Genomic DNA, 26,615 nt, shown 5'->3' on the forward strand with positions numbered 1-26,615 from the left:
TATTAATACTGTCATTTATCATTTTCAAAATACAATAGATTCTATACCAACAAATAATTGATAGCTGAAATTATTAAAGATAATGGAATATTTGATTCACTGCCATCCGTATACAAAATTTAAAGATATTACATATTGTCGGTAGATTGTACGTTTAATTACCTACCTAATCATATAATATTGATTAACGATATAAAGAAAAAGGTTTCCTTAAATGAGAACAATGGTAAGTTCATTAGCTTGCAGTTCTCTTTAATGACAATTTACATGTATTCTTTTAGATAAAATACATTACAACGAATATTTATTAATACAAGTGCATACAAAGAAGGTAAAGAAAGGAGTAACCTGTATTCCTTTTCGAGCATAAAAATTATGCACGAATCGTGACCCCGGGTGCTTAATATTTATAATAGGTGAGCTCAATCCCTGAATATAATTCAATGTTTAAATGGTCCTTTTTTGGGTGCAGATTATTGTGCGACCCATGGAATTTTATCTTGTGATATTCGGAGTCCCAGCTGTCATCTTGAATATAGTTGATCAATTATACTCGACGGTTCAACCAAGAGAGATTTTGATCAATGCCGATGGTCCCCCATTATCTACCTAAAACCCAAGATTTAAATGACCAATATCTTGTATTTTGATTTTAATTAATTATTTTAAAATATATATAAATCTATTCTACTTTAAATGATATTCAAATGATTTTAAATCTTAAATATTAAAATTTATAGCAATGAACTCGTTTGTGAAATATTCTTTTCCACCATAGATTATGAGATAATATTTCAGTTTGATTTTTGCATTGAAGATTATAAAGTGGACTACGTAGAGACAGATGGCATAAAAGATTTTTAGATTCAAAAGACCAAGTTTTACAAGGCACTGTCGCATTATTTTACTTCCAAAACGTCAAATAGAAGAGGTAACCAAATACAAACCGACAAAGCGAGCCTCACATTTTTCCTGCAGCAATAGCGGCTTGTACGAAATCCTCACACCGCGTAAATCCGCCTGATAAAACATCTCCCAGGGCCCCGATGATGTCGAACGCCTCCTGCAAATCGCTTGCAGAATTCATGTCATCGAGCCATGAGAGTAACTCTTTGGAGAACCCTAGCATTTCCTTCACATTTAACAACCGCTCTTTCATTACCACCTCCCAGCCTTCCAACCCTTCGCCTTCAGTTCCGGTCGATGTTCCTTCGGCTTTGCCTTTGACGGTTGCCATACTTGATGATTTCTTCACCTTGAATATTTGCTGCAACTGCTCAATCAAGCCCGTATACACCAGCATGGGTCGAACAATCGACAATAGCTCATCACCACTAGATTCTGTGGAGGTGAGACTTTTGCTGATACTTGCTGGTTCAATCTTAGCCGTTGACCGACCGTGAGTATGCTGCATGTAGGCATGATATATTCCGCGTTGCAAAAAGTCACGTCGATGTTGCAGCCATGACTCGTACGGCTCCGAAAGCAGTGAATTTACCATCATGAACTGAACGGTTTCCTCAGTCCCACTGGTGGCGGATTTTGAATCTAATGATGAAGAGGATATATATGTTGCTATTGCCTTGGCCATGTTACGTCTCTGAGAGGGGCCTCCCTGTTCGAGAAGGTGACGAGCCATTTGGATCATGAAAGGCAAAAAACGGGAGTTGCTTTCCCTTCCACCACCCCTACACTCTGCACTGAATGATGCTCCTGTTGCAAATCGAGCTAGCATCTGTAGAGAAAATATGCAGATATATAAGGCCATCTACAAATGTAACATACAATAAAGTCGATAACAAGCTTACATGCAAGAGCATACCAGAACAATATCATAAGTCAACAGCCGGAGCCGACTTCCATCAGCACGACCAAGAGCATTGAGGTTATCCCAGTATTGATCGACACAGCGAACATACAGTGCTAGTGGAACTGATGGGCCTCTCACAGGAAATAAAGAATTGCAAAGCGATTCATTGTTTCTGAGAGTAGCACCCTCCCACTCTTTCTTTGGATTCCTCAAAGCAGCATCTGCTCTTTGGCCTCCTGATGGCACTGAAAATGAATAATATTGAAGTAACTAACAGTAGTGTAAACACACTCTCCACGTGCACTTCCTGACGTGCCAACACCCAGGTTTACTCGCTTGCTATAAGAGTAAACACCCAGCAAGTCAGTGGGTCTCAAACTATAGCCTTCTCGACACACCATACAAGCCAGCCCATCTTCCTCCTCCTCCACATCTTCCAAACCTTCCAGAAGAGGCCGAGAAACAACTATTCGCTCACCACCATCTGAAGCTAATTCTTGTCGCATTCCAAGTCCCTGTATAGTCACCAGGAGAACACGATACAAAGAGTTGGCTCAGCTAGTAAAAAGAAAAGAGAAGAACTGGTATGTGAATGCTTTGTATCTACAAGAATGGAGTAAGATTTATATTTTAAAGAAATACAACCATGCAATTGAAACCATTCCCGAATATAATTTCCAATATAAAAGAGATGGAGGTAAAAGGCTATGTAAAAAGACAACCCAGCTACAAAATTGCAACTCATTTGGAAAATTCCACTTTCCTGCAACATGTATGCAAGCTCATACAGAAGTAGAGGAATTCAAATTCAATGAAGAGTACCTGAAGCAACTCTTCCCTTTTCCTTAGAGCTCGCCGTCTCATTTCATCTCTGGTTGCATGCCGCAACTTTCGCACCTTCTCCTCCAAGAATCCATCTCCTTTGCTTTCCTTATCTGATAGTGTGTCCAACAAATTCTCAGCCTTCGCTCCAATCTCATTTTCTCCGGGCACACCTTCCAAAGCATGGACTAAGGGCAAAATTCCACTTTCATCAATGCATCTTTGAGTGGCAAAGTGCCCCATTGATAAGCCCCTTAGCATTGACAAAACAAGTGGGACAGATGGCAGTTTCAAAGCTAAAGCCCATTCTGAACTAGATTTAAAGCCAGCCTGTCCTGCAATTGCAAAACTCTCACTCAAATGTCTGACAGCTACACCCGTAATGCCCTTCTCTAGGATAATATCCTTCAATCTCTCCCCACAGGAACTTGTCTTTAGAGATTCTGAAACCATAACAAAATTTTCCACTGTGAATCTCTGCTTGGCTGCTTGCAGGGCGATGGTTTCATCTTTCGGATCGTCTTGATGCTGCTTCTGCAATCGGTCGAATTCTCCCCAGTCTTGCAAGTAGGGGTTAAAATGCTGGATAAGAGCTTCCATAGCATCAGGTTCACCATAAGTCAAGTAGGGTAATATTCTTGCGACCATCTCAGTGTTCCTCTGTTGTTTGTTTGATTTCTTATGACCAGGAGGATGAGACAGCCTCTCCAGGAACATAAGAACTATTTTCTTTGCTTGGTCTCCAGTGCCAGTTTCCTCACTGGTGACGGTAAGAACACTCTGTGAAATACTAATAGTGTCACTCTCATTTGCTTCAATTGTCAGACTCTCCACAATCAAAAGAATCCATTCAGCTGGCTCCATGGCATCCACGGTGAACGCACGCCTTGCTGTTTCAAGCAGTAGACCTAAAGCGCCAAGCCTTAATAAGGCCCTCCTGTTCTCTCTAATCTTGCAGCAGTGCATGAGGAGATTGAGAACAGCCACCAACTGCTCCTGATTGGACTTGAAGTCATCTCGCAAACGCTGTACATTCAGAGTACGAATAAGTTTCGACTTAAAGTTGTCCATTTATGAACCTCAAATTTCTATGCATGAGGTAAATAAAAAGTATGTGGAATCATTATCTATAACAAGGAAACGAATCCACACACCTGAATCATGCGCAACAAGGTTTCCAGCCCATCATACTCACGAACTGCACCAGCTATTGCAAATTCAACCTCAGGATCTTGTGATTCTTCTCTATCTTCCTCCAGTTCTTTTATCATAGGCTCAGTAGCTTCACCATCTAAACCCTGTGGAATCATTATGTAAATAAAACATAAATGCTAGATTACTTTTGGTCTCATAATAGCATATAAAGGCCATTTAGCATCAAATGTCATAAGCTCCACTCAAAATGGATTTTAAGTTCAAAACTGCAGAAAACAGAGGATAAGCATGATTTTAAGTTCAAAGAATACAATCCCAAAAAAGGATTAGCATATGCAAAAACCATTGCAAGGGATTGATGGGCGAGCATTCCCAAAAAATACATTCCTGCACAATTGAATCATGAAGTCCTTTATGAAAGACAAGGCATTGACTACAAAAAACAGTATCAAACCTGAAGTCGGTATGTCACAATCATGGGCGAGCATTCTCTACTTGATGTAACAGCACCAGAAGATAAAAGAGAAGAGTTAGACAGAGAATTTGAAGATTGACTGTTTGACTTCTTCCAGACTTGTTCATAAACCTGAGCAATGCTCAAATCAAGAGAAATTATATTCCCGGCTACTAAGAGTTCCATGCCATAGTCATCTTCAAGAAGACCTATGAGATCCAATTGATGGCAAATTTTATTTTTAACATCACGCATTAGCGGACCAATCTCAGCACTTGAATAAGGATTTTTAGTCATTGATCCTCTGATAAACTCTTCCTGTGTGTGAGCTTTGTTGAGAACCAACAAATAAGTGGCCTCCGGTTTTGATGGGCAGATCAAGTTGCAGAGTTGCTCTAAAATAAACTGCCATAAAATTCATACAATTGAAGTTAATTGCAACATTATATCATTAGTAAATTAGAAGTTGGCATTATTGAAACCCAAGAGAACATTACAAAGGAAAAAAGGGATAACCAAGTTCCCCATACCAGACAAGTTCTTCCTTTCTTCTCCTCGCCATGAATCTGCAGACCGCATATACAAGCACGGATAAATTGCCGTTTGTTCTCACTACTCTCGAGCAGCAGACTATCTAGAAGATCTTTTAGAAGTCGGTTGCAATCACTAATTAACTTAGTCTTCTGCACTATCAAACCACGAATTACAATAAGTGCCTCAAGGACTTCAGTCAGCAAATTGTCTTGCATGAACCTGTTGTCAAAACAAATTCAATTAGAAGATGAGGGAGCAATTTCATTATTAGTGAAAATAATTAGTAGTAATACCTGGATCTGATATTGGGAACCTCCAGAAATTTGCCAAGTAGCTCTATGAGCTTATGGAGGATGAATCCTTGCGAAATGTCAATATGCAAGCTCCTCTCAAGTGATTCAATATTCCCCACTTCTTTGGTAATCAACTTACAAATTGTATCTAGACACCCCCTTACTGTCAAGAATAGACGAGCATCTTCTGATTCAATCATCTTGAATAGCAACTCAAAATACTCTGCAGCACTTTCACCAGCAGCAAGAGTTGACGGTAACAGACCCATCAGTAGGTTTAGCAACCGAAATCGCCTTGATGGGCTTTGAGCACAAAGTAAACTAATTAGCATACACATCTCAGACCTAATAGACTGGGAGCAAGCACTCAAAACAAGTTCTGTAACCCATGATCCTAGCTCAAATACTGACAAGTCACCTTTGTTTGCTTTACAAGCAGATCGTTTCCACCTTAGTCCATATTTGAGGGCTAGGAAGTCAGTTCGATGTGGACGAGACCTCGGGCCCATACCTTTGACAGTTTGAGACACTTTATATTGCCTTCGGACAAAATCAAGATAAGATGCCCCCTTCTCCCACTCAGAATAACTTAGCAATTGAATATCTTGGGTCTTATGAGAAGCAACCCAATTTTTTTCCATAGGTTCTGGCATTAGCTTACTGGAACTGATACCACCACCATGAGATCCAAATATAGTTGAATTATTTTCATCCTTCTGTTGCATAACTGGATTAGATTTGCCAACACCTTGCTCCTTTTCTGCAGTATCAGGTTTTGGAGGAGTACAAGCCAAAGATATAATCCTTAGGCAAGGAAGAACTATATGCTCCGATATGGCAGGATGCTTCGCACCCAATTTTATGGAAGAAAATAACAGATGAAAAACAACACGCAATCTTGATTCCCAGAATTCATCAGCAAGGGAGCACACCTCTGAAAGCAATAACAATTCCTCACGAGAGGCAACAGCAATGTCCATGGAGCGATGATGTTCAAGACAGTACATGACTTTCTTCTGTATCAAACTGTTCAACTCAGATACTGCATTAACATCGCCTTCAGAGAAAGCACAAAGGGCTGCCCTAGTTTGTACGCGAGCAGTTTTTGGACCTTGGTGAATATTATTTTCAAACAACTCAGACAAGATGCCAGATGAGACAAGTTGCTTCTTAGAATTTTGATGTTTCGACAGAACCTGGAGGATCTCAAGACACTGTGTGACAAATGTCATTGCACAACCATAGCAATTATTTGGGGATCTGGAAATCACAAACCTTGATGCAACCCCAGAGTTATCTGAATGTTTCTGGTGTAAGTAATTCATTAGAACCCGACGAAGACCCTGCAGTGTCTGTACACTCTTACTGACAGAATCGAAAGCAGCTTTGCACTTCTCACCATAGAGGACACCTAGAAGAGCAATTTTGCGGTTTATCTTACATGAAGGACCAGGCAAGGAGACCATCATTTGCTGGACGGAGTCTTTCTGCTGCGAATCCATCTCATTTTCACCAATGCTTGACACAATCTTCAGAAGGGGCTTCTTAAAGCCCAGAAGTTGCTGATATCTCCTATGAGCATTTTCAGATTCAGCTTCTATAGCTGCCAGCCCTTTCTTCATGTCTTCATCATTCTCCATGTTGTCAAATGTAAAACTTGGCTTTGCCATGAAGTTGAACTCGAACCGACCATACTTGCTGTATCCACACTCATTGCATAGAAAAGAATCCAGATTTTCATAATTGATATTACGGCACTGCCTGCATTGATATGCATTTTCATGGCAGTTACTGCAAATTCCATGCTTATCAGTTACAGGTCGACTGCAACGGGGGCATTGCAATGGTTCAAGGGATAAGGCTTGAAGATTCTCATAGAAAGAATCAAGCTCAATCATGAAGTTACATGCAGTAATTGGAATGGGGAACTCCACTTTGAGCTCGCTCTGGTTGAAAGCAAGATGACAACTCTTTGCACGCTTCCATAATGACCAATTATTTTTCAGTTCTGACAAGTCAGCCACAGGTCGATTGTTGTAATACAGGTTCAGGACATTAACTGACTTGGACTTACGGGCATCATGAACATTCATAGTCACAGTCTGGATTGTATAACTTCCAGTGCACTTCACAATGATGCGGTTGTCAGTGAACTTGGTTTCAGATTTAAGACTTTCCAACTTCATTCTGCTAAATGGGACCTCAGGAGAGCTGCAGGCAACACATGGTTCACTCTCAAGATAATAACCATCAAATTCCACCAGACCACTCAAGGTGTTGTATATCCGAGAATTAGGATGATTAGCTATGAGTTCATTTTGCGAATGAAGTGCCTCAAATATACTCCTAATAACATCAGGGGTCAAGCAGTGGTCCACAATTTCAGTCTGTTGTTTCGAACTTTTATCAGGGAACTCACCGAGTAACCAAGTGATAAGTTCAGTATACTCCACAATATTCTGACCATACATTGGCAGGCATTTAACCTTCTGCAGGAGAGCTGCCAACACAGTTTCCTTGAATGAATGTTTCCCATGATGCCACACTCCATAAAGAACACACTTAGACTCAGCACGGACAGAACTCGAGTTCCATTCCAGCAAAAAACAATCAATAAATTGCCTCAAGACATCACCCCCTTATCAGTAAAGATTTCAACCACCATTTCCATATCCACAAAAGACTTCTCTAAACCAGTTTCAGCTCCATCATCACCCTTCTTCTTTTTTGAATCCAAAGACTGCGTACCTGTTCTGTTCGAAATGGTACCTGAATCCCCAGATTCCGCTTTTTGCAAAGAGTGATTCATATCCTTCCCTAAATAGAATGCCAAATTTAATAATTTAAGAGTCTGAATGACAGACTCCTCACCAAAATAGAAAATCCCATTCATTAGGAAGGGCAAAACATCACTATGTCTCAAGCAATACTTCTGCCAGTTCCGAGGCCGAGCAGCAGCCACTTCAGCAATGGTAGAGAAGCACTTAACTATCTTAACACTTCTTTCATACGGAACAGGATTTTGAAATCCACCAGATTTGTTCACATGTTTGTATAGTTTCTTCACTTCAGTAGAGAATTGCCAAGAATCCCGAACACTATAATAGTGAGTTTTGCTTCCACACAGATGTAGAAAAAGTCTCCTTGCATATCTTCTCACGAATGTTGTATGGGGATTATTTATATAACTGCAGAGGACTTCCTGATATCCATCAAGCTTCAAATCCTTGCCAGAGGATGCCTTATAAACCTTATCTTTCTCCCCATTTTTGTCATGTTTTTCTGGCCTTACCAAGGTGTACACCAGTCGAAATGCATTCTCCAACAACAGCCTGTGGTAGTCCATAAAAGTATCTGCCCGATGAGCTTTGGCATATGAATCCGAAAAGAACGGAGAAAAATTACCAGCAGGTAGATCTCTTCGGATTGTTAATAGAGCCCCACATCCAGAAGCAACATTTGAACCATGGGCATTTTCAAGACCAGCTGCTGGTGACTTAAAAACATGCACTAGCTGTTGCAGAATATCCATTAGATAATTAACAAAAGCTTGGTTCCTAAGAGAGTTGCAAGCTCGAAGAAGTTGGGATGCAAAGTCATTTTTTTCATGATTCACCAAGGAAGACCGAGAGGCAGCGGAACTGGAGACTTGAGGAACACTTTTTCAGGACTGTCTGTATTTCCAGTTCCTTTTGAAGCAGTACCATCACTACCAGGCTGATGCCAGTTTCGGAGCATCAATGTGAAAAACATGAAGACTAGGATTGCCACTTCTCCAAAAGAAGAACGTTTTCTTGCAACAAAAGGTTTTTGAGGTTAATTTCATCCAGAAACCATTTAATTAGTTTCTCCAAATCTAAGGTTTCAGACTTTGAACTGTCAATAAAAGGCCCACCAACAGCAGATGATAATCTGTAGAAAAGTTGCATAACAGGAATAGCTCGAATACCAGAGGTGGTCTCCATCCACCCTTTCAACTGCTCAAGAAGCTCAGACAGAAGCAAGGAATTCACAGCTCGTTTTGAAGCAGAAATTGAGACAGGATCAGTCATTGAAGAAGAGAACTCCATGGATTCACTTGGTTCCAAGACATGAATGGAAGGTGCTGAAGTCTGCATTCCAACATCTGTTACATTTGCCACCAAGTTTGCATCACTCAAATCATCTGTAGAGAAGCGGATTTCACTGCCATCTCCTCCAAGAGATTCCACTTCAATTGGAATTGCAGTCATAGGGTGATCTCTAGAATGGGGCGGAGGAAGCCGATCAGCATCTAGAACTTCATAGCATGCCTCACATAAGTCAAAATCAGGACAAACAGTGCAATGCCATCTCCGCCTCAGAATGGGAACGGTAGAACATCCATCACAAGAATATTGAACAGATGAGGTTATAGAATCTTCTTCGATCATGACTTGTGAATTTCCACCAGATGTATCAGCAGGAACAGAGATCGTTACTGCACTTTCTACCACATCATCAGTTCCTAACATGGTTTGTTTTGGAAATGGAACCTGGAGCAGTCTTGATGATATGGCCAAACTGAAAAGAAAGCAAAAGTGAGCACCCTAAAAGCTTTAAATGGACTGATAAGAAGCGGCAATTTGTAATAAGACATTCCAAACATTGGAAATAACTTGTCAATAAATATTTGATTCATCTGAGCAAATACCTGCTTGATGTTTGAACTGCCTCATTTGGGAAGAAGAGAAGCTTTTTAAATAATATAACTGCAGGTGCCACAGGGCGCCTCCCTGTGTCCTTTCCTTGCAGAGCCAAACATTCAGCATAACTGTAAATGAGCTCTACAGCAGACATCACGATATTGTTCATAGTTTGTGTGTCAGGAAGTTCCAAGTCTAAAATTCCCCACAGAACTTGCATAAGCCCATCCACCACTTCAGAACCTGCGTCAACAAAAATGGGTTTAGAAATATTAAAACAGTTCCCCCTACCCTAATCAGTAATCACACAAATAAAAAAACTTCTACATGCAAAACACAAATCCATTTCCTTTATATGGAAATACTTAGCATATTTACAAAGTGTTAACAAATTAACCCTATATTAACAGTTTGTGAACCAAAATACACAAATAATATACAAGAACACCAAGAGATAAAAAAATCACCAGTCAACAAGCATTCAAGCTTCAGAAAATTGTTTTTTATTTCAGTTACATGCAGTGAGGTATTGAATATGCATAAGGCCTCTAGCCAAATGACATAGCTTGAGGAAGTATCAGTATTAATTAAAAAATACACAATCATATGCCACATTTACAATAGAGAGAAACTATGCATAAAGATTATACCATTTATCTCCAAGAAAGAAGCTAGATTGGAGCGACGGTGAAGTGCAATTTTAGACACAGCCCGCATCTGGGCAGTAAACTCTTCAATAAGCCACCGTCCAGTTGCACCACCAATTCCAAGCATTGAAGAAAGAACAGACGTTGACTTGACCACCCCAAGAAGACGCATGGCGTCCTTTATCTAGAGCAAAGAATCTTGTTAGACACTAATGATGCACTCAAATTAAGTCATGCAGTCCAGTATTAGGTCATAAACATTCCATTTGGTGAGTACCTGGTAGTATATATCTTTCTTAGGAAACACGGCCTGCAGGACACGGCAAGCAGCAGCCAGCATCAAGGGTTCCCTATCACTCTCAAATATTGCTTCCAACAACTGCTTGCTCTTTAGCTTGCTCAGATCAACTTTTAGCTCCTCTTCTTGTCGTCTGCAGAGAGAGTAAATCCTGGAGAGAAGCTTAAGACCACCAGCCACCACCTGTTCCTGAATTGGAGCAGACTGCATTGACCGGCTCTTTTTGCTAGATCCTGCAAGCACAGAATTAGCACCAAGAACACGAGCTTCTATATCTAACACAGCATCCATTTTCTCCTTCCAGCCAAATTCATCTTTAGGTCGACCATAAACTTCAAGTGAGTCTATTCTAGGTAGGGATGTGCCACTGAAGGTTGGACCAACAGAGATGATGAACTCTTCATCGGAAAGGAGTGATTCAGCTACAGTAAATGGAATGTCATACCAGGACCTCATGCCCTCATCAAGCTTAATCACCCTTTGGAAAATGGTGATCTCAGAAGGTATATGGTTTGCTGATTGATTACCCACATAAACACGAAAGCCGACCATGACAATATCAGGGTTTGAATTGGAAACAGATATCTGGGGGAAAAAAAGAAAAAATATCAGTTATAATAGTCAGAGATGAATATATAAGAATTTAACAAATAGAACTCAACCATATGTAACAGCCTAAACAAGCACCAACTCTTCCTGCATGATTGATAGGATGCTTTAGGAAATAATGTTGGATGACCACTAAGCTTAACATTGCCAAAATACCAGTTTAAGTGAAATGTGAACAGTAGAAATATTGTTGTAGAAGAGACAACTCACTAAATGGCAATTTTACATCACAATGATAATATGGCAAATCCAACTAGCAGCTAGTAAAGGACAAAATCGAGTATATCTTGTCCGGGCCCATACATATTTGACTAAGCCTGACCGGGCCCAAATTATGGGCCTCGAATTTTGTCCAAGCCCTTCCATATTTGTAAATTGCTAAACCAAGCCAGTTTAGGTGCACCGTATTTTTTATTTAATAATTAAAAATTTTGTATGTTTTCTTTTGTAAACACAAAAAACTTGACAAATTTTAGTATTAAATTATAATATTATATGTTCAACTTCCAAGCCGAGTAAATTACATAACGTAAATAAAAGAAGCTAAGAAAGATTACGTGTTACAAAATAAAAAAAGGGCCAGGCTGGGTTGGGATCAAGCTTTGGATATTGGAGCCAAGCCTGGCCCATATTTTAATTAAAAGACTAATTTCCCAAGCTTATTTTTTGGGTTAAATATTTTCTCTCAAATCCTCCCAAATATTGGGTGGGCCATTGGGACTGGGCAGGTAGTCCAACTCCTGGACAGGAGTAAATAAGCAAATATTATGTCACTTGCCAAAGCCAAACATAGAAGAACTAATGGCCTTAAAAGCTATAGATAACAAGAAAGAAAAAAAAAGCAATACCTTAAATCCTGCAGGACTTGGACTTTCTAGAAAACCATCCTCTGATGCCAAGCTCTGTTTAGCTCCTTCAAAATCACCATTCCTGATTGCATCACCACCCAGTTTCAAATCTGCTGTAATGCAAACTGTTTTCTCGAAGAAGTCAAGGGGGAATTCTGGCTTTGTGCCAGCATAAGCTTTATTATTAAGGATATTAGAACCCAATTTTTTCACTTTCTCAGCTGTGGCACTAGCAGCAGCATCCACTCCCATAGGAACATGAGAGTATATCTGAAGGCTCCCATCATCATGTAAAACAAGGCAGTGGACTTTGTCTTTGGATAAGGGCTTATATGCAGTTATCCCCACTAAAGGCGAGGAAGAACTCACAGCATGCCTCAAATTCTGTGCAAATAACTCATTTGTGCTGAAGGACACCGCAATTGCAGAATTTGATTTCACACTTGAGAAGCCACAAATAATCCACTACCAATAAGTAACTCTTTCCATCGATGCAATCCAGCTGGTCGCAGCATACCATCTTGTTCCTTCTCATAGACACCAGATATCTCTATCAATGATGTGGCATCGGGACTCAACCGACCTATCAAAGTAGTGCCATCTTGATAGGACAAGAAAAGTAACTTATAAGTACAAGAGAAGTACAAAGATGAGCCTTTTGCATGAATTTCTCTGTCCTGAATATGAATTATTTCCTTCAAAGGTGTAACCCCCACATGACCCTCCAAAGATAATCCCAGCTTAAATAAGCTCCCTCGTTCCGAAAGGACAACAAGAAACATCCTTCCCTGAGAGGCCACAAAAAGTGTTGCATCTACAATTGTGTCATCTGGCAGTGTAAAGTAATGCATTGGACTGATGTTGTCTTGGGAGAGATCATATATTTTCACAAACCTGTTAGTAACCACCATCAACTGAACCTGAGAACCAGGTACCCACTCTATTCGTCTGATATAAGCACCTTGCAGGGCAAGTTCAATGGCTAGACGATCAGTCACTTCTCCACGAGGATTCAAAGTAAGAACCTGGCAATCTTCATAGCCAGCCACAGCAAGATAATTCTCTACGACATGATTAAATGCAAGGAGAACAATTTCAAATCGGACGAGGTTCTTGGATAAAGCCTTGAGATTGGCCTTGTCAGCTGTTACAGGTGCAATAGTTGCTTGTCCTATCAACTGCCCAACATCAAAAATAGTAACTTTGTCACCTTCTCCAACAGCAAGTCTTCCTCGAATACTGACACTAAGCAATGATTTGACGAGAGAACCACTAGCTAAATGCATTTTAAGTTCTTTTCCATTTGAATAATCAGTCTTTATCTTCAGGTCCAAGGACCCACTTTTATATGCCTTCTTCAACTGCAAGAGATCCATACCATATGCAAGCACTTTGTCTTTACCCAGAAAAATTTTCTTATCCTTTGAAATGTTGGATTCCCTCCTGCTTGTTATTGAAGGCAACAATGCAGAGAATAGTTCAAGCACCTGACTCTCAACATCAAGTTCTTCAATCAACATGGAGATCCCATCTTGCAAATCTTTTGGAATTGACAACCTCAGCGAGTTCTCAATATCAGCCCCGACATCCTCATCCACATCTGAATCACTTTCTGGCAGCTGATCTGCATCCTCTGTGAGAGGTAAAAAGGACTGAAAATTGTTGGCACCACAATTAAGGGCACTATCAGTACCAGTGAATTTTCGAGGCTTCAAGCATTGGCAACTACTGCCCCTAACACCTCCTGCTCCACAGTCGCAGAAAAATCGACTAGAGCGAGAATAAACAACACGATGACCACGATGACAAACTTTAGCACAAACAGAGCAGCAGCCTTTTGATACTGTTAGATCACAGGTATAACAAAAATACCAATGTTGCTCCATGAAATTGCTGCCACTTGAAGTGAAAGTACAAACTTTAGAAGCAAGGGCCCTTTCACTGTTAGTATCCTCTTCCTCCTCCTTATCAATGCTAGCTTCCTCACCATCAGATGTTCCATCATCCTCATCTTCATCCACAGAAGTAGCATCACATTCGAGAGCAGCAGATGCCCCATCTCGATTTGCAGAAAGAACCAGAACATCAGAATTCTTCCTGGACCCCAACGGTTTAGAAGCTACAGGGCCCACTGCAACACTACTGACAGATGGAGACTTCCCAGAACACTTTTCTGTTGTATTGCCTGGGGACCCACAATCACTCAAGAAACATCCAAGAAAGCCAAAGATAAACTTCAATCCTGGTAGTAAACGCTCGTCGTCTGCCAGTTTCTGCATCAACATTATTGTCCTCTTCAAAAGCCACTTCATTGAATTCTCCCCTCTTGCAAGTTGGACAACAAAATGGAAATATGACTTTGCAGTATGAATATCAAATTGCAAAAAAGAAGTCTCAAGTGAGATCAATACAGCTTCAAACAAATGATTGTATAGCTTTGATTGTAATTCAGATTGTGACGATACAAGGCACAAAATAAAACTCATAGTTGATTCTCTAAGAGAAACAGAATTTGCTTTGACAGACTTTACCCCATCCATGGCTTCAGCTGTGTAACCTAGTAGCCGCTTCTCCAACCACTTGGACAATAATACTAAATCCATGCTAAGGAATTTAGTCTGTATCTTCAGTTTAAGATTGGGGCATATCTCTCCAGATAAAAGATCGACAAGGAAGCTAAGCACCTTAATGTTAACCGATTCAGTGTGACAGTTGGCCACTGAGTCAATAAGAACCATTATATCACCACGCTTTGACCCATGCAGCTCTTTACACGGTTCAGACATATCTTCAGCTCCAAGATAAAATTTGAAAACTGTAGATTTCTTAGGATCTTTTCTGAGGGCATCCATAGTATCAATTGTCTTGGTAATTACCCATTCAAGGATACTGGTGTCACCCAGTTCTCCAGAATGGATACATCTTAGAAATCCCTCCATGTGCTTCAGTAGAAACAGTTCAGTATAATCAGACAGTTCTAATCCAGCATTCAAGTTGAGACAAACATCATCACATTTTCCATGAAGCCTTTCAAGGATGCGATCCAATTTCACACTTGTCAATGAATCAAGAATTTGGTGTTGTACATCAATCTCCAAGAAAATATTCCCTTTCAACTTGGCTAGTTTCAGTAATCCATCCAAAGTGAAAATAATCCCCCTTATATTGAGAATGCAAGAAAGTAGAATTCCGCTAGAAGTTTGAAGATGAGAAGGAAAACCATGCAACATACATTCCCAAAATACCTTGGCTAAAATGCCAGAAGCTCTCTTCTCAACTGCTCCATCTACCTTCAATAAGATGTCAAGAACAGACTCCAACTGACAAGAATCCACACCACACTTCTTAAGGAGTTTATCCCAGAGGAACTTGTCAAACGTAGATAGCTTGAGAAGCAGCACAGGCGAGAACATACAGTCATCATGCTGACTATCACCAAGGGTAGCAAGAAAAGCTTTTTCATAAGTCTGCAGATATCCTTTTAAGAAGGATGCGAACATTCTCAACAACTCTGAAATGTGACCATCTGAAATCAAGCAGGAAATGAAGCCTTCTGCAGAATTGCTATACACACTATCACCAGGTCTGTTCTCTATCCAAAATTGACCACCCCAAGGAATGTTCTTTACACAATATCTTTCGATGCCAACATTAAAAAAAGAGAGTATCAAAGACATCCACATTTCTTTTCTCAAGAAATCCCATCCTAGACTCTCAAAATTATCCTGCATATTTGCACCATGCAGGCGCCTTAGCAATCCAACCACAAGATTTTGAAAGTCAGCACCATTGCCAATAACATTACACTGGCCCAAAAGTGAATGGCTGAAGCGAAAGAAATGTTCTATGCTAGATATTTCCATGGTCTGCAGGTTGCTCCCTTGTGAAAGCTGATGATCCAACGGAGACTTCATACAGGGCATATCCCAACAAAGCAAGAAAATATACCGTTCAATAATAAGGTCTTCCATAGTTGCAGCTTTTTTACCATTCCACAACCCCATAAGATATGAGAAGCTTGAACACAGATCATCCCAACTCAAACGTAATGATCCAATGGAAACATCATCAATGCAAAGTGGAGACTGAAGGTATGCAGTATCGATCAGTTGGTGAAACAGGCTACTGCTGCTTGGCTCTTCATCAACCAAAGCCCCTGTCAAATCCTTTGCTGCAATTGATGCCAGGGAGGAAAAATCATCAAAAGAATTTGTTGGCACATGAGAATCAAAACATTGGGTGTCCCTCATCTTTGATCGAAAAGCCAGCAGCAATGATGGTGGACAAGCTCTGGGATGTAAAATCATGTGACGAAGCACCAATATCAACCTTGAAACTACCAATGCCCAGCAAGAGAGCTTCATGCCATAAGAACCAGGAGATGGAACATCAGCTGTTCGAAAGGCAGAAAACATGAAGTTTGCCATGGTTGCCTTGTCTTCATCAGGTGATAAATGGAACGCCATGAGAAGAATTTCAATGTGAAATACAGATGGAAGTGTGACCAGAAGTTCCTTCAGATTAGGACAGTCAGAGCAAATAGATCTTGCCTTCTCAACAATAAAAGAAACAAATCCTCTGTATATTTTGGTTCTCAACTGGCTTCCAGCTAAGCCCACTCTAGAGAAAAGTGCATGAGCCAACAAGGTTAAGGTCTGATCATTATAAACAAAGGTACCATCTTCAACATTTAGAATTCGCACAACTAGGTAATCCTCAAGTGAACCAGACAATGCATGTTGGGTAAGAAGATTGTGCAGAAGTTGAAAAGAAAGTTCTTGGATATGCCCACTCTTCCTATCTTCATGAGCAGCTGCAAAGTTATCTTCAAAATGGCACCCCTGACAGCTAAGTATGTAAAGTAAAATATCAATGTGGTCTGCACTAAGCATTTTGCAAGCATCCTCAAAAACAAAAGGAAGCCATTCATGAGAGAAGATGCATCCTTTCAAAAAGCTCAACAGTGCCGTAGCTGCTTGCATTGGCATATTGCAATTGCTGGAGCTAGAACTTACAGCAGATGTTTGATCACATGCATCTCCAGATCCTAACATCCGACTACCCTCTGAGAAAAGATTCCCAAAAAGGGCTTCATCATCATGACAAACAGCATTTTCCAATTCTGAGGAGCAATTAGATCTTCCAGAACTGGTTGAATTCTCCATTTTCGGCTTTAATTTCATTCCTTCAGAATGAAGAAAAGAGAAAAGATGCATCAGATTGTCCATCCACTTACTTGATGACGGAAATATCATTCTCGATAGTTCGTCGACAGCGAACCTCTTAAGCAAGGGAATCTTCTGAACACGTAAACAGCACGAAGGAGAATCATTTGATAAATCAACACAACCACCAAGTTCTGTGCTAAGCTCCTTCAAATCAACTACCTCATTTAATTGGATTCTGAGATCCTGAATGAGCTTCAGGGTATAAATAACAGTTCGAGGGAAGTAGGCTAAAGGGGCCTTTATGTTCAAAGCAGCCTTATTGTATCTCCATATGGAAGGACCAAGATGTTCCAAAATAGATGCTGCTATACAGGCTTGCACATTCTGAAAAATGACACTGTTGCAGAAAATAACTCGAACCAGATGAATAAACTCTTCCACTAGTGACAGTGCAAGACTCTCGAAATTACCCTCAGTAGCAGCAGTATTATTGACAAATTCAAAGCTGTGTCTAAACAAATTAGGCAACAGATCAGCAAATGATGCAACTGCTTCTAACATTGAGGAATTGTATTCTACATATGCCACGTCCTTTACAAGGCATCCAAGTGACTTCAAAATCCTCAAACTGAAGGAAAGTCTCTTGCGCAAATTTGTACCTGCTATCCTTTCATCAAATATATAAGGAAAATCAACAAGCTCTTTGCACAGTAAAATCAAACTCCGAATACATTCTGCATGAGCAACTGCCCAATGTTGGGACAGGAATATTAGGCTATTCAAATCATGATGGAAAGTAGGAGCCTCAAACCCTGAAGCATTTCTTTCAGGTTGCACACACTCAGAAGCTAAGGCTAATAGAAGTCGATCCACTTGCTTCTCTGCCCTTGGGCACTTAATACCTTCTCAAAATTGTTTGAAGAGCAAATAGAATCAGTAAAAAGTCAGGCCAGTAAAATAAGAACAGAGTTTGAAAGAATTGAAGATACCTTGAAGACAACATTTTATGCTCTCATCCAGCTCAATTCCATCCAAATTGCTAGAAACTATTGGCAACAAGTCTACAAGGCTATTTACAGAGGCAGGTTGCGAGAAATCAACTATTTTGTCGGTTCCACCGCCCAATATAATCTCCAAAATTTGTATCATATTACTCTGGAAATCCAAAGAAAAAAAAAGCAAATTTACATCTGTGATTAGATTGGAGGGAAAAATAAATACTGCATCAAATATTTAGATATAGTTGGCTATAGAAAAAGCAGAAAGCATAAGATCAAAAACAGAAAAGGAAAAAAAAGAACAAAACAGCGATCATAAGAAAATGAGACAATAATGTTAGATTCAAATTTGCAGAAACTACTACAATGAGAAGCAAACAGTGCTAAGAAGAATGAACCTCCACTTTATACAACAAACAAATAAATTAGCCTTTTCTTTCTAGAGTTGAAAGTTCCAATGCCTCCTTAGATCTCTCAAGCTAAAAGCCATAGTCTAGTTAATAAAGATAATCAATCTAGACATAAACAACCCAGCAAACACCATAGTTACCCTAGACCACCCACAATCATATTCAACAGCTGCTACTAGAAGATAAGCTCTCAGATGAAATAGTTGGTGCTTGTTACTTTTCTGAATAGGAATTGAGGTCAGGGTATCATCAAAGACCAGAATGAGTATTATGAATTTTTGGTCCTGTCAGTTGGCCTTAACAATGTCCATCTACATTACAGAGTCCCATAAATCGCAATTTTCCACCATATCTAGGGATTTTTTTTATTTGAAGTTGCAGTATATTATTTTAGTTAGTTATCCTACCTGTAGCACTCGCAGATTGTGTTTTAAGTGTTTTTTTCAGACTCAGTTAATTGTTAATTTAACCAATTTTTATTTTGGGCCTTTTAGTTTGAGATGGAGTAGTTGGGTCATGCCATTAGCGGCAATAGAGTGGCCATGTAACCAAGAATGCGAAGGAAAAAAGGGATTTCCTAGGCCTCATTGATGACTAGAGATTATTTTTTAAGGGAATGGAGTTATAACATTCACTGAAATATTCAAAAGGAGTGGAGCTAACTGGACTAAGCAATCACAAGCATTTGATAAGCTCAAGTCAGCTATGACCACAAACCCTACACTGCCAAACTGTAATTCCACTTTTCTAGTAGAATCTCCTCTTTCTCTCTAAAAATCGGGTGTTTTCAAATATTTTCTTTCTTTTCCCCTTTTATATATCTCTTCGATGTCGAGTAAGGTGAGAAGATCTGTTGGGAAAAATTGCTTTGCAGTGATCATTTTCAATATCCCAAAGTATCTTCATCATCATAGTCTTAGGTTATTTTTCGATAAATATGGCGATGTGGTTGATTCTTTCATCCATATTAAAAGAAGCATGGGAGGAAGGAGGTTTGGCTTTGTTCGCTTCGCCAGAGTGGAGGACGCGAGGAAGGCTATCAACTGCGCTGATAGATCTTGGTTTCAAGATTTTAAAATTAGAGTTTTCATGGATAGATTTCAACCTCGTGAAGAATTCTGGAGAAAGAAGTTTTCTGGTCCAAAACTAGCCGAGGTCAAGAGCAAAGTGGAGGTTGATACTCATTCAGAGGCTCCCATAATCGGTGTTGTTGACGAGGATAAGCTCTTAGCTCTCAAAAATAGCTTGGTAGGTTGGTGCAGAAAATTTTTAAAAATGAAAGAGTTGACTACTCTTTTGCATAAGGAAGGCGTGTTTGGTCCCAAAATTATAAGGTTAAGTGCTTTAACAATTTTAATCATTTTTGAAGATGAAGAGAGTAGGGATTTTGCTCTTAATAATCAGATTGGGGCGTTGAGAAACTGCTTCGACAAAGTGGATGTGTGGTCGGAAAAGTTTCAGTGCATCAGCCGTCGGGCATGGCTTTCGTGCAAAGGAATCCTTCGTTTGTATGGAGCCATTCCACCTTCAGAAACATTGTTGGCAAATGGGGAGAACTTATCTCCATTGAGGAAGGAATCTTCAACCCCGGCTCGTTGATAGAGCATTGTTGCAAATAACCACGAACTGTCAAGCTCGAGTGGAAGATTTCTTAGATTTGAAATCGAGGATCAGATCTATACAGTTTATGTTTCTGAGTTTGAACCTTGTTTCAAACCAGAATTTGTCTAGGTAGATTCGTCCATGATGGAAAAGGTAGTTGCCTACCCGTTATCCACGGTGGGGGAACTCGATGGTGATTCGCTAGTGAAGATTTCCGAGGTGAAGGAATGCGCTGAGGAAGCAGGAAGAAGCATGGACTCTTCGGAGGTCAATAATTCCAAGCGGTGTTTTTTTTTAGGAATATTAGGCCTCATTAAAAACCCCCTTCATGATTAATGGAACTCTGAAAAAGTTCCTTAATCAGCGGAAGGAGAAAAAGAGTGCCTTGGATTTTATTAATAATAAACTTAATACAATATATTACAAAAACCTAAAACTCCTTGAAGGAAATCAACAACCTAAATAGTTACAACCTTAAAAACAACATAAATATTAACCAATTCCAGCCTTAGCTAGAGCGTCCACCTCTAGATTAGCTGCCCTATTAACCCATCTAATAACACCTTCACACAGTCTAAGTTTTTCAATAATATCTTTAACAATGTAAGCATAAACAGCAGGACATGAAACGAAATCCCTAACCCAGTCAACTGCCACCCTGCAGTCACTCTCAATTATCAACCGATCCTTTAATCTGTGTCGTATAGTGTGAAAGAAAGATAAGCCCTTTAGGATAGATTTCAATTCCATCAAAGTAGGAGGACCAGGACCTGAGGATTCCTTGTAAGAGTCGATGATTGTCCCGTTATCATCTCTCAAAACACCACCTATCCCACTTCTCTTCCAGTCAGTAATAGTAGCAGCATCGACATTTAATTTGATGAAGCCCTTTGGGGGAGGGGACCAATTAGTCACAGTTGCAACACCTTGTCGGGTGAGGTTGAGGAGGAAAGGAATATAAGGGAAGAATTATTCTCGGGACTGTCGATTATTGTTGTTGGTCAGGGGATGGCTCAATCGAAAATTGAGTAGTGGAACACGAGAATGTGTTGGTTCACGCAGAGAAAGAGGCAGAAAATGACAAGAGGAAAAGTAGTGTCACTGCACGTGGTTTTGAGGGAATGAAGGATTATTTTATTGAATTCCCCATGTTGGATGGTAGGGTAGAGACAAAGGTAGTGGAGGATGAGAATATTGTGGGCCTGACAAATAATTCTGCATTCATTAATTCCAAGGGCGTGGACAGGCAGAACCGGACAGCAAAGGATGGGAATAATAATAATTTAAGCTCTCTCCATTTAGCTCTTGGAAAACATCCGGCTCAACACTGGAAGTCTAGAGAATGTCGTAGGAAAATCTCAATAAGGTGCAGCGTATGGAAGGATTGTCTGAACTTGAAGGTAGAATCCTTTATGATTCTGATTTTCATGCAAGGCGGCAGAGACATAACAAGGATGCGAAAGAATCCCTTCAGATCGGGGAAGATTCGGATTTTTAATCTAAAAGCTCACGAGTGTTCTTGATTTCGAAACATTTTAGCGATGGACGTATTAAAAGATACAATATGTGGTGATTTGTTTTCGGGGAATCGAAGTTGATTTTGGATTTTGGAGCTGGAGTTTCGGTTAGTCACCGATGTCATGTCCAGTAGGCGGACAGCTTTTTTTTCGAAGTTTCTGGTTTCTTCACTTATCGTGTGGAAGCTCATGGCTTTAATGTTCAAATTTGGCTTTTATGGTTTGTGTCAGCTGTTATGTGGCTTTTCTATAGTTGTTCTGTGTTGTGCTGTGTTTCAGCCCAAGTTCTGGTTATCCTCTTGGAGTTGTTGTAGCTGAGGTGATTAGGCAGTTAGTGTTGTTGTGAAGGGTTGTTTTCTGGTTCTTTGTTTTTGGTGGGGTACTATAAGTTTGTATCTTATGTAATTTCTTTTGTTTAATGAAATCTTAAGGCATTCTTTTCCTCCTTCCTTTGATTAAGGAGCTCGTTTACAAGCTTCTTTAATCAAGAAGGGGGTTTTTAACGAGGCCTTCAATTCCTATAAAAAAAAGTAGAATATAATGCCTTAATGTAGGCTTAGGAGCTTCAGAGTCAAAACGGTTGTCAATCTCTTATTTTATCAGGATCTTGTCAACGCAAAACCAGGCTTTCTCCGTATACAAATGGAAATGTTTGCAATCCTAGCTGTTGTAGAAAAAATTGATCACCAGAGTGAAATTTCTGTTGGACCAGAAAACTGCTGCAACTCCGCGAGTTATTGTGAAGGAACATAGTACTTTGTTGGATAAACTAAATTAGAAAGAGAAGCCCTCGGCAAATTATTGTATTACTCTGTGAGTCAAACAATAGTTCTCCTAAAGATGGTAAGTGAGATGCCTACCTAACTTGCTCAAAAGATTTCCAAAATTCCATCCTTGAGGCCTTGAGGGCAAGGATGTTATTAAAGGGAAGGTGTTAATGCAGGATCTTTCTGCAGATGGTACTGAGTTGGATTGTTTTATAAGCGTTATAATAAAACAAGTTCTATTAGTCCATGAGGTGGAGTTAGTAGTTAACATCTGTTGTATAGTTGTAGCAGGTAGATTTCCATTAAAATCCGAATATTGCCAATGTATTGGGCAAAAACAGGAACGAAAATACTCTTCCTCGGTTTTTTTATTCTAATTCTCGCTCTTCGTTATTCTACAACATTCCCTTTATCTAGGTCATTCATAACAGCAACCATCACACAGGACTGGGCAATCAAATTATACAAATTTAAACTAATAATTAATAACAAAGTTTCTTTTTCGTACCTGTAAGCTCAAATCATCTCCACTAAAGTCTGATTTCTCTAAAAAAGAAACAGTAAATTCCACTAGTTTCCTTGCCACAGCAACAATTATCGGCTCCAATTGTTCCACTGCTCCAAAAAAAATCTTTTGATTGATATCCTACATCATTGAAAATAAAACGAAAGCCGAAATTCCTTCCCTTAAAAACAAAAATAAGTTAAAGTCGATCGTATCAAAAACCCAACAACAAAGAAATCTAACTCTTGAAAAAGAAAACCAAGAAAAACAAACAAAAATAAAACCACGACAAAATAATGGCAAAAAAGGCCTATGAATTTCAGAGATCTTACAGTAAAAAGTAACAAAACCAGTTAACGAGCGAAAAAATCTTTAAAAAAAACTACATATGTATTCAAAACATATACAAATATACACCAAGTATTGAAAAAGTAGAAGAAACGAACCTGAGAGAGATTGAAAGACGGTAATACAAGAACCTAGAGAAGCGAGGGAGAGGATCTGATTATCGGACCATAACTTAAAACGGGGATGGGAACCGGGTTCGATCGTGTCGAGTCCAGCTTGAAGAATCAAGTATAACTGTTGGAGCCCTAGCTTGATCGACTCATCGGAACGAATCTTCCGAAGAAGATCAAGCGATGAAGACGATGACGAGAGCTTCTCCTCGGCGAGGAATTGGCAGAGTCGCGTTAAGTGATCCGCCATTTCTTTTAGAGAAAGGAAATGAAATGAGAAACTACTAGATAAAGATATATGTAGTATGGTTTACTATGCGAGACGGTTTTTTTTTTTTTTTTTGATAAATCGAGATGGGTTTATTTTTTTTGATAAATCGAGACGGGTTTATTGAGAGAAGCAAGGACATGGGAAAAATAGAAGGGCCTTATTGAATTAAATAGAAACTATGAGGCGGTGGAGAGATATTTCACACTTTTTTTTCCCGGTTTTGTTATAAAATGAAAGTCCACTTTTGTTTTCTCAATTTTCTTTTTTTCTCCCCCAATTTGTTTCTCTTTGAGGCAACACGTCTTGAGGTTATAAAAACTTGCATGAATTTAACTTTCAACTAATGGAAAAAAGTTAATAAAAGAATAAAAGCCAATTATTTATTCCTATGAAGTGGTTTTGTTTTTCCTTTTATCTTTAATAAAAATACCTTCATGTTAATTTTTTTTAATTTATTAGCAATTAGGGTTGTGAATTTTTAGATATTAAATATTATCTATCTAAAATTTCGGTTCATATACCTAAAAATTCAAATTATTAAAATTGAGAAATGTATATGTATTTGAATGTAAAATTTAAATTTTATATTTTATGCCATGTCTTTTATACCAATTATAAAATTTAATCTAAAGTGACATAAATTTTAACATTTGTTACATCGCTAATTATGATTTAAAGCTATGATAAGAGTGGGATGTGTTGGGAAATAAACGAGAACAAATAATTTCCCTATAACTAGATTAGTGAGAATGCGAAATAAAAGCGGAAAAATAATACCCGAAATTGATAACGGAGTTCAGCCAATTTGCTTACGTCTCCGTATTGCTGCAGATCTTTTACTAAGAGAGAAAATTTACAGGTTTTACAAAACACTCACTACTCACAAGAAAACTCTCTAGTATTGGGATAAAAAAATGATTTTGGGATGATATTGAAGCTAAATGGGTTAGGGTATTTATAGTTGAAACTGAAGGACTAATCTTGTAAATACCTTAAAGTGCAATGACTATTTGTAATTATCTCATTATCATTTTTTAACAAACATCTACCAAACTTTGAAAAACTATTTTTCAAATAAATATTTATCAAACTTTGTAAACCATTTTTTTCAAAGTTGGTTGCCAAACTTTGAACTAATACTTTCAACAATCTCTCACTTGAAGACTGATTTTAATCTGTCTTCACACCTCGATCGATGCAACAGCATTTCTAGTCTTGTTATTCTAGCATGTCAACTGAAGCTGAACACAACTTCAGTTTGTTCGTGGTCACCGTCTTTGTCAACAAGTCTGCCGGATTTTGAGCTCCACTAATCTTTTCAAGTTTCAAAATCCCTTCTTCCAGAAGAGACTGGATAAAATGATATCGCAATTGTATGTGCTTCATCCTGGAATAAAAAGATGGATTCGTTGCTAGATGGATAGCGCTTTGACTGACGCAATACAAGACATTGTTTTCTTGTTTCTTGCCTAACTCTCCCAAGAAACTTTGGAGCCAAACCATCTCCTTGCTGGCTTCCGTAACAACGACATATTCTGCTTCAGTTGTGGAGAGAGAAACTATCTTTTGTAGTTGAGAAATCCAACTCATTGCAATACCTCCTAGAGTATAGACATACCATGTAGTGCTCCTTCTGATATCAACATTTTCGGCTAAGTCAGCATCTACATAGCCTGTCAATATCGTATCTCCACCTTTGAAACAAAGTGCTTTGTTTGTAGTACCCCGTAGGTACTGAGGATCCATTTGACAGCTTCCCAGTGTACTTTGCCTGGATTATTCATGTACCTACTAACAGCTCCCACTGCATGAGCAATATCTGATCTAGTACAAACTATGGCATACATCAGACTTCTAATTGTTGAGGCATACGACACATTCACCATGTGTGCACGTTCTCCCTCCGTCTTTGGTGACTGTTCTTTGGAGAGACTAAAATGAACACCTAAAGGTTTACTTACTGGTTTAGCATCTTGCATACCTAGAGAGTACTTTCTTTATGTACTCAGCCTGTGATAACATCAAAGTCCTCGACTGTGTGTCTCTCTTGATCCTCATCCCAAGAATCTACTTTGCAGCGCCCAGATCTTTCATTGCAAACTGATTCGACAATTTTTGCTTCAAGTCTATAATCTCTTGCATGTTTGAACATGCAACAAGCATGTCATCAACATACAACAATAAAATAATGAAGTTGTTTTCGAACTTCTTGATATAGCAACAATGATCTGCTTGGCATCTGGTGAAATCGTTGCTACTCATGAAACTATCAAACTTCTGACCACTGTCTAGGAGCTTGTTTTAAACCATACAAGCTCTTTTTCAACCTGCATACCAGGTTTTTCTTGTATGTCTCTATGAAGCCTTCTGGCTACCTCATATAGATTTATTCCTCCAAATCACCATGAAAGAAAGCTGTCTTTACATCTAACTGCTCAAGATGTAGATTCTCTGCAACTACAATTTTCAACACCAGTCTGATTGTAGACAGTTTCACGACTGGAGAGAAAATTTCATTGTAGTCAATACCTTCTTTTTGCTGAAAACCTTTGACAACCAATCTTGCTTTGTAGCGTTTTCTCCCATCGTGCTCTTCTTTGATCCTGTAAATCCACTTGTTATGGAGCACTTTCTTGCCTAGTGGTAATTCAACTAATTCACACATCTGATTTGACATAAGCGAGTCCATTTCATCTTTAATGGAAGACTCCCACTTGACTGAATCCTCCACCTGCATTGCTTCATCATAGCACTCTGGTTCACCATTGTCAGTCAGTAACAAGTA

At 39.2% G+C, this 26,615-nt stretch overlaps 1 protein-coding gene across 1 annotated transcript; it reads right to left on the reverse strand.

Annotated features, from left to right (window-relative positions):
- Window positions 1–845: 845 nt before the first annotated feature.
- On the reverse strand, window positions 846–23,831 carry LOC120152096 (auxin transport protein BIG-like). The gene is given in 19 exon segments (XM_039164389.1): window positions 846–1,735; window positions 1,823–2,040; window positions 2,043–2,325; window positions 2,633–3,658; window positions 3,787–3,930; window positions 4,242–4,646; window positions 4,772–4,994; window positions 5,069–7,706; window positions 7,709–8,728; window positions 8,731–8,880; window positions 8,883–9,610; window positions 9,741–9,975; window positions 10,383–10,563; window positions 10,657–11,262; window positions 12,135–12,586; window positions 12,589–18,204; window positions 18,292–18,457; window positions 23,105–23,211; window positions 23,548–23,831. Coding segments are annotated over 19 exon segments (15,234 nt in total). The 5' UTR covers window positions 23,810–23,831; the 3' UTR covers window positions 846–961.
- Between the last annotated feature and the right edge of the window lie 2,784 nt (window positions 23,832–26,615).

Source organism: Hibiscus syriacus, unplaced genomic scaffold (assembly GCF_006381635.1).
Source record: "Hibiscus syriacus cultivar Baekdansim isolate YM2019G1 unplaced genomic scaffold, ASM638163v2 tig00111085_pilon, whole genome shotgun sequence".
In the NCBI taxonomy this organism is placed as follows: Eukaryota; Viridiplantae; Streptophyta; class Magnoliopsida; order Malvales; family Malvaceae; genus Hibiscus; species Hibiscus syriacus.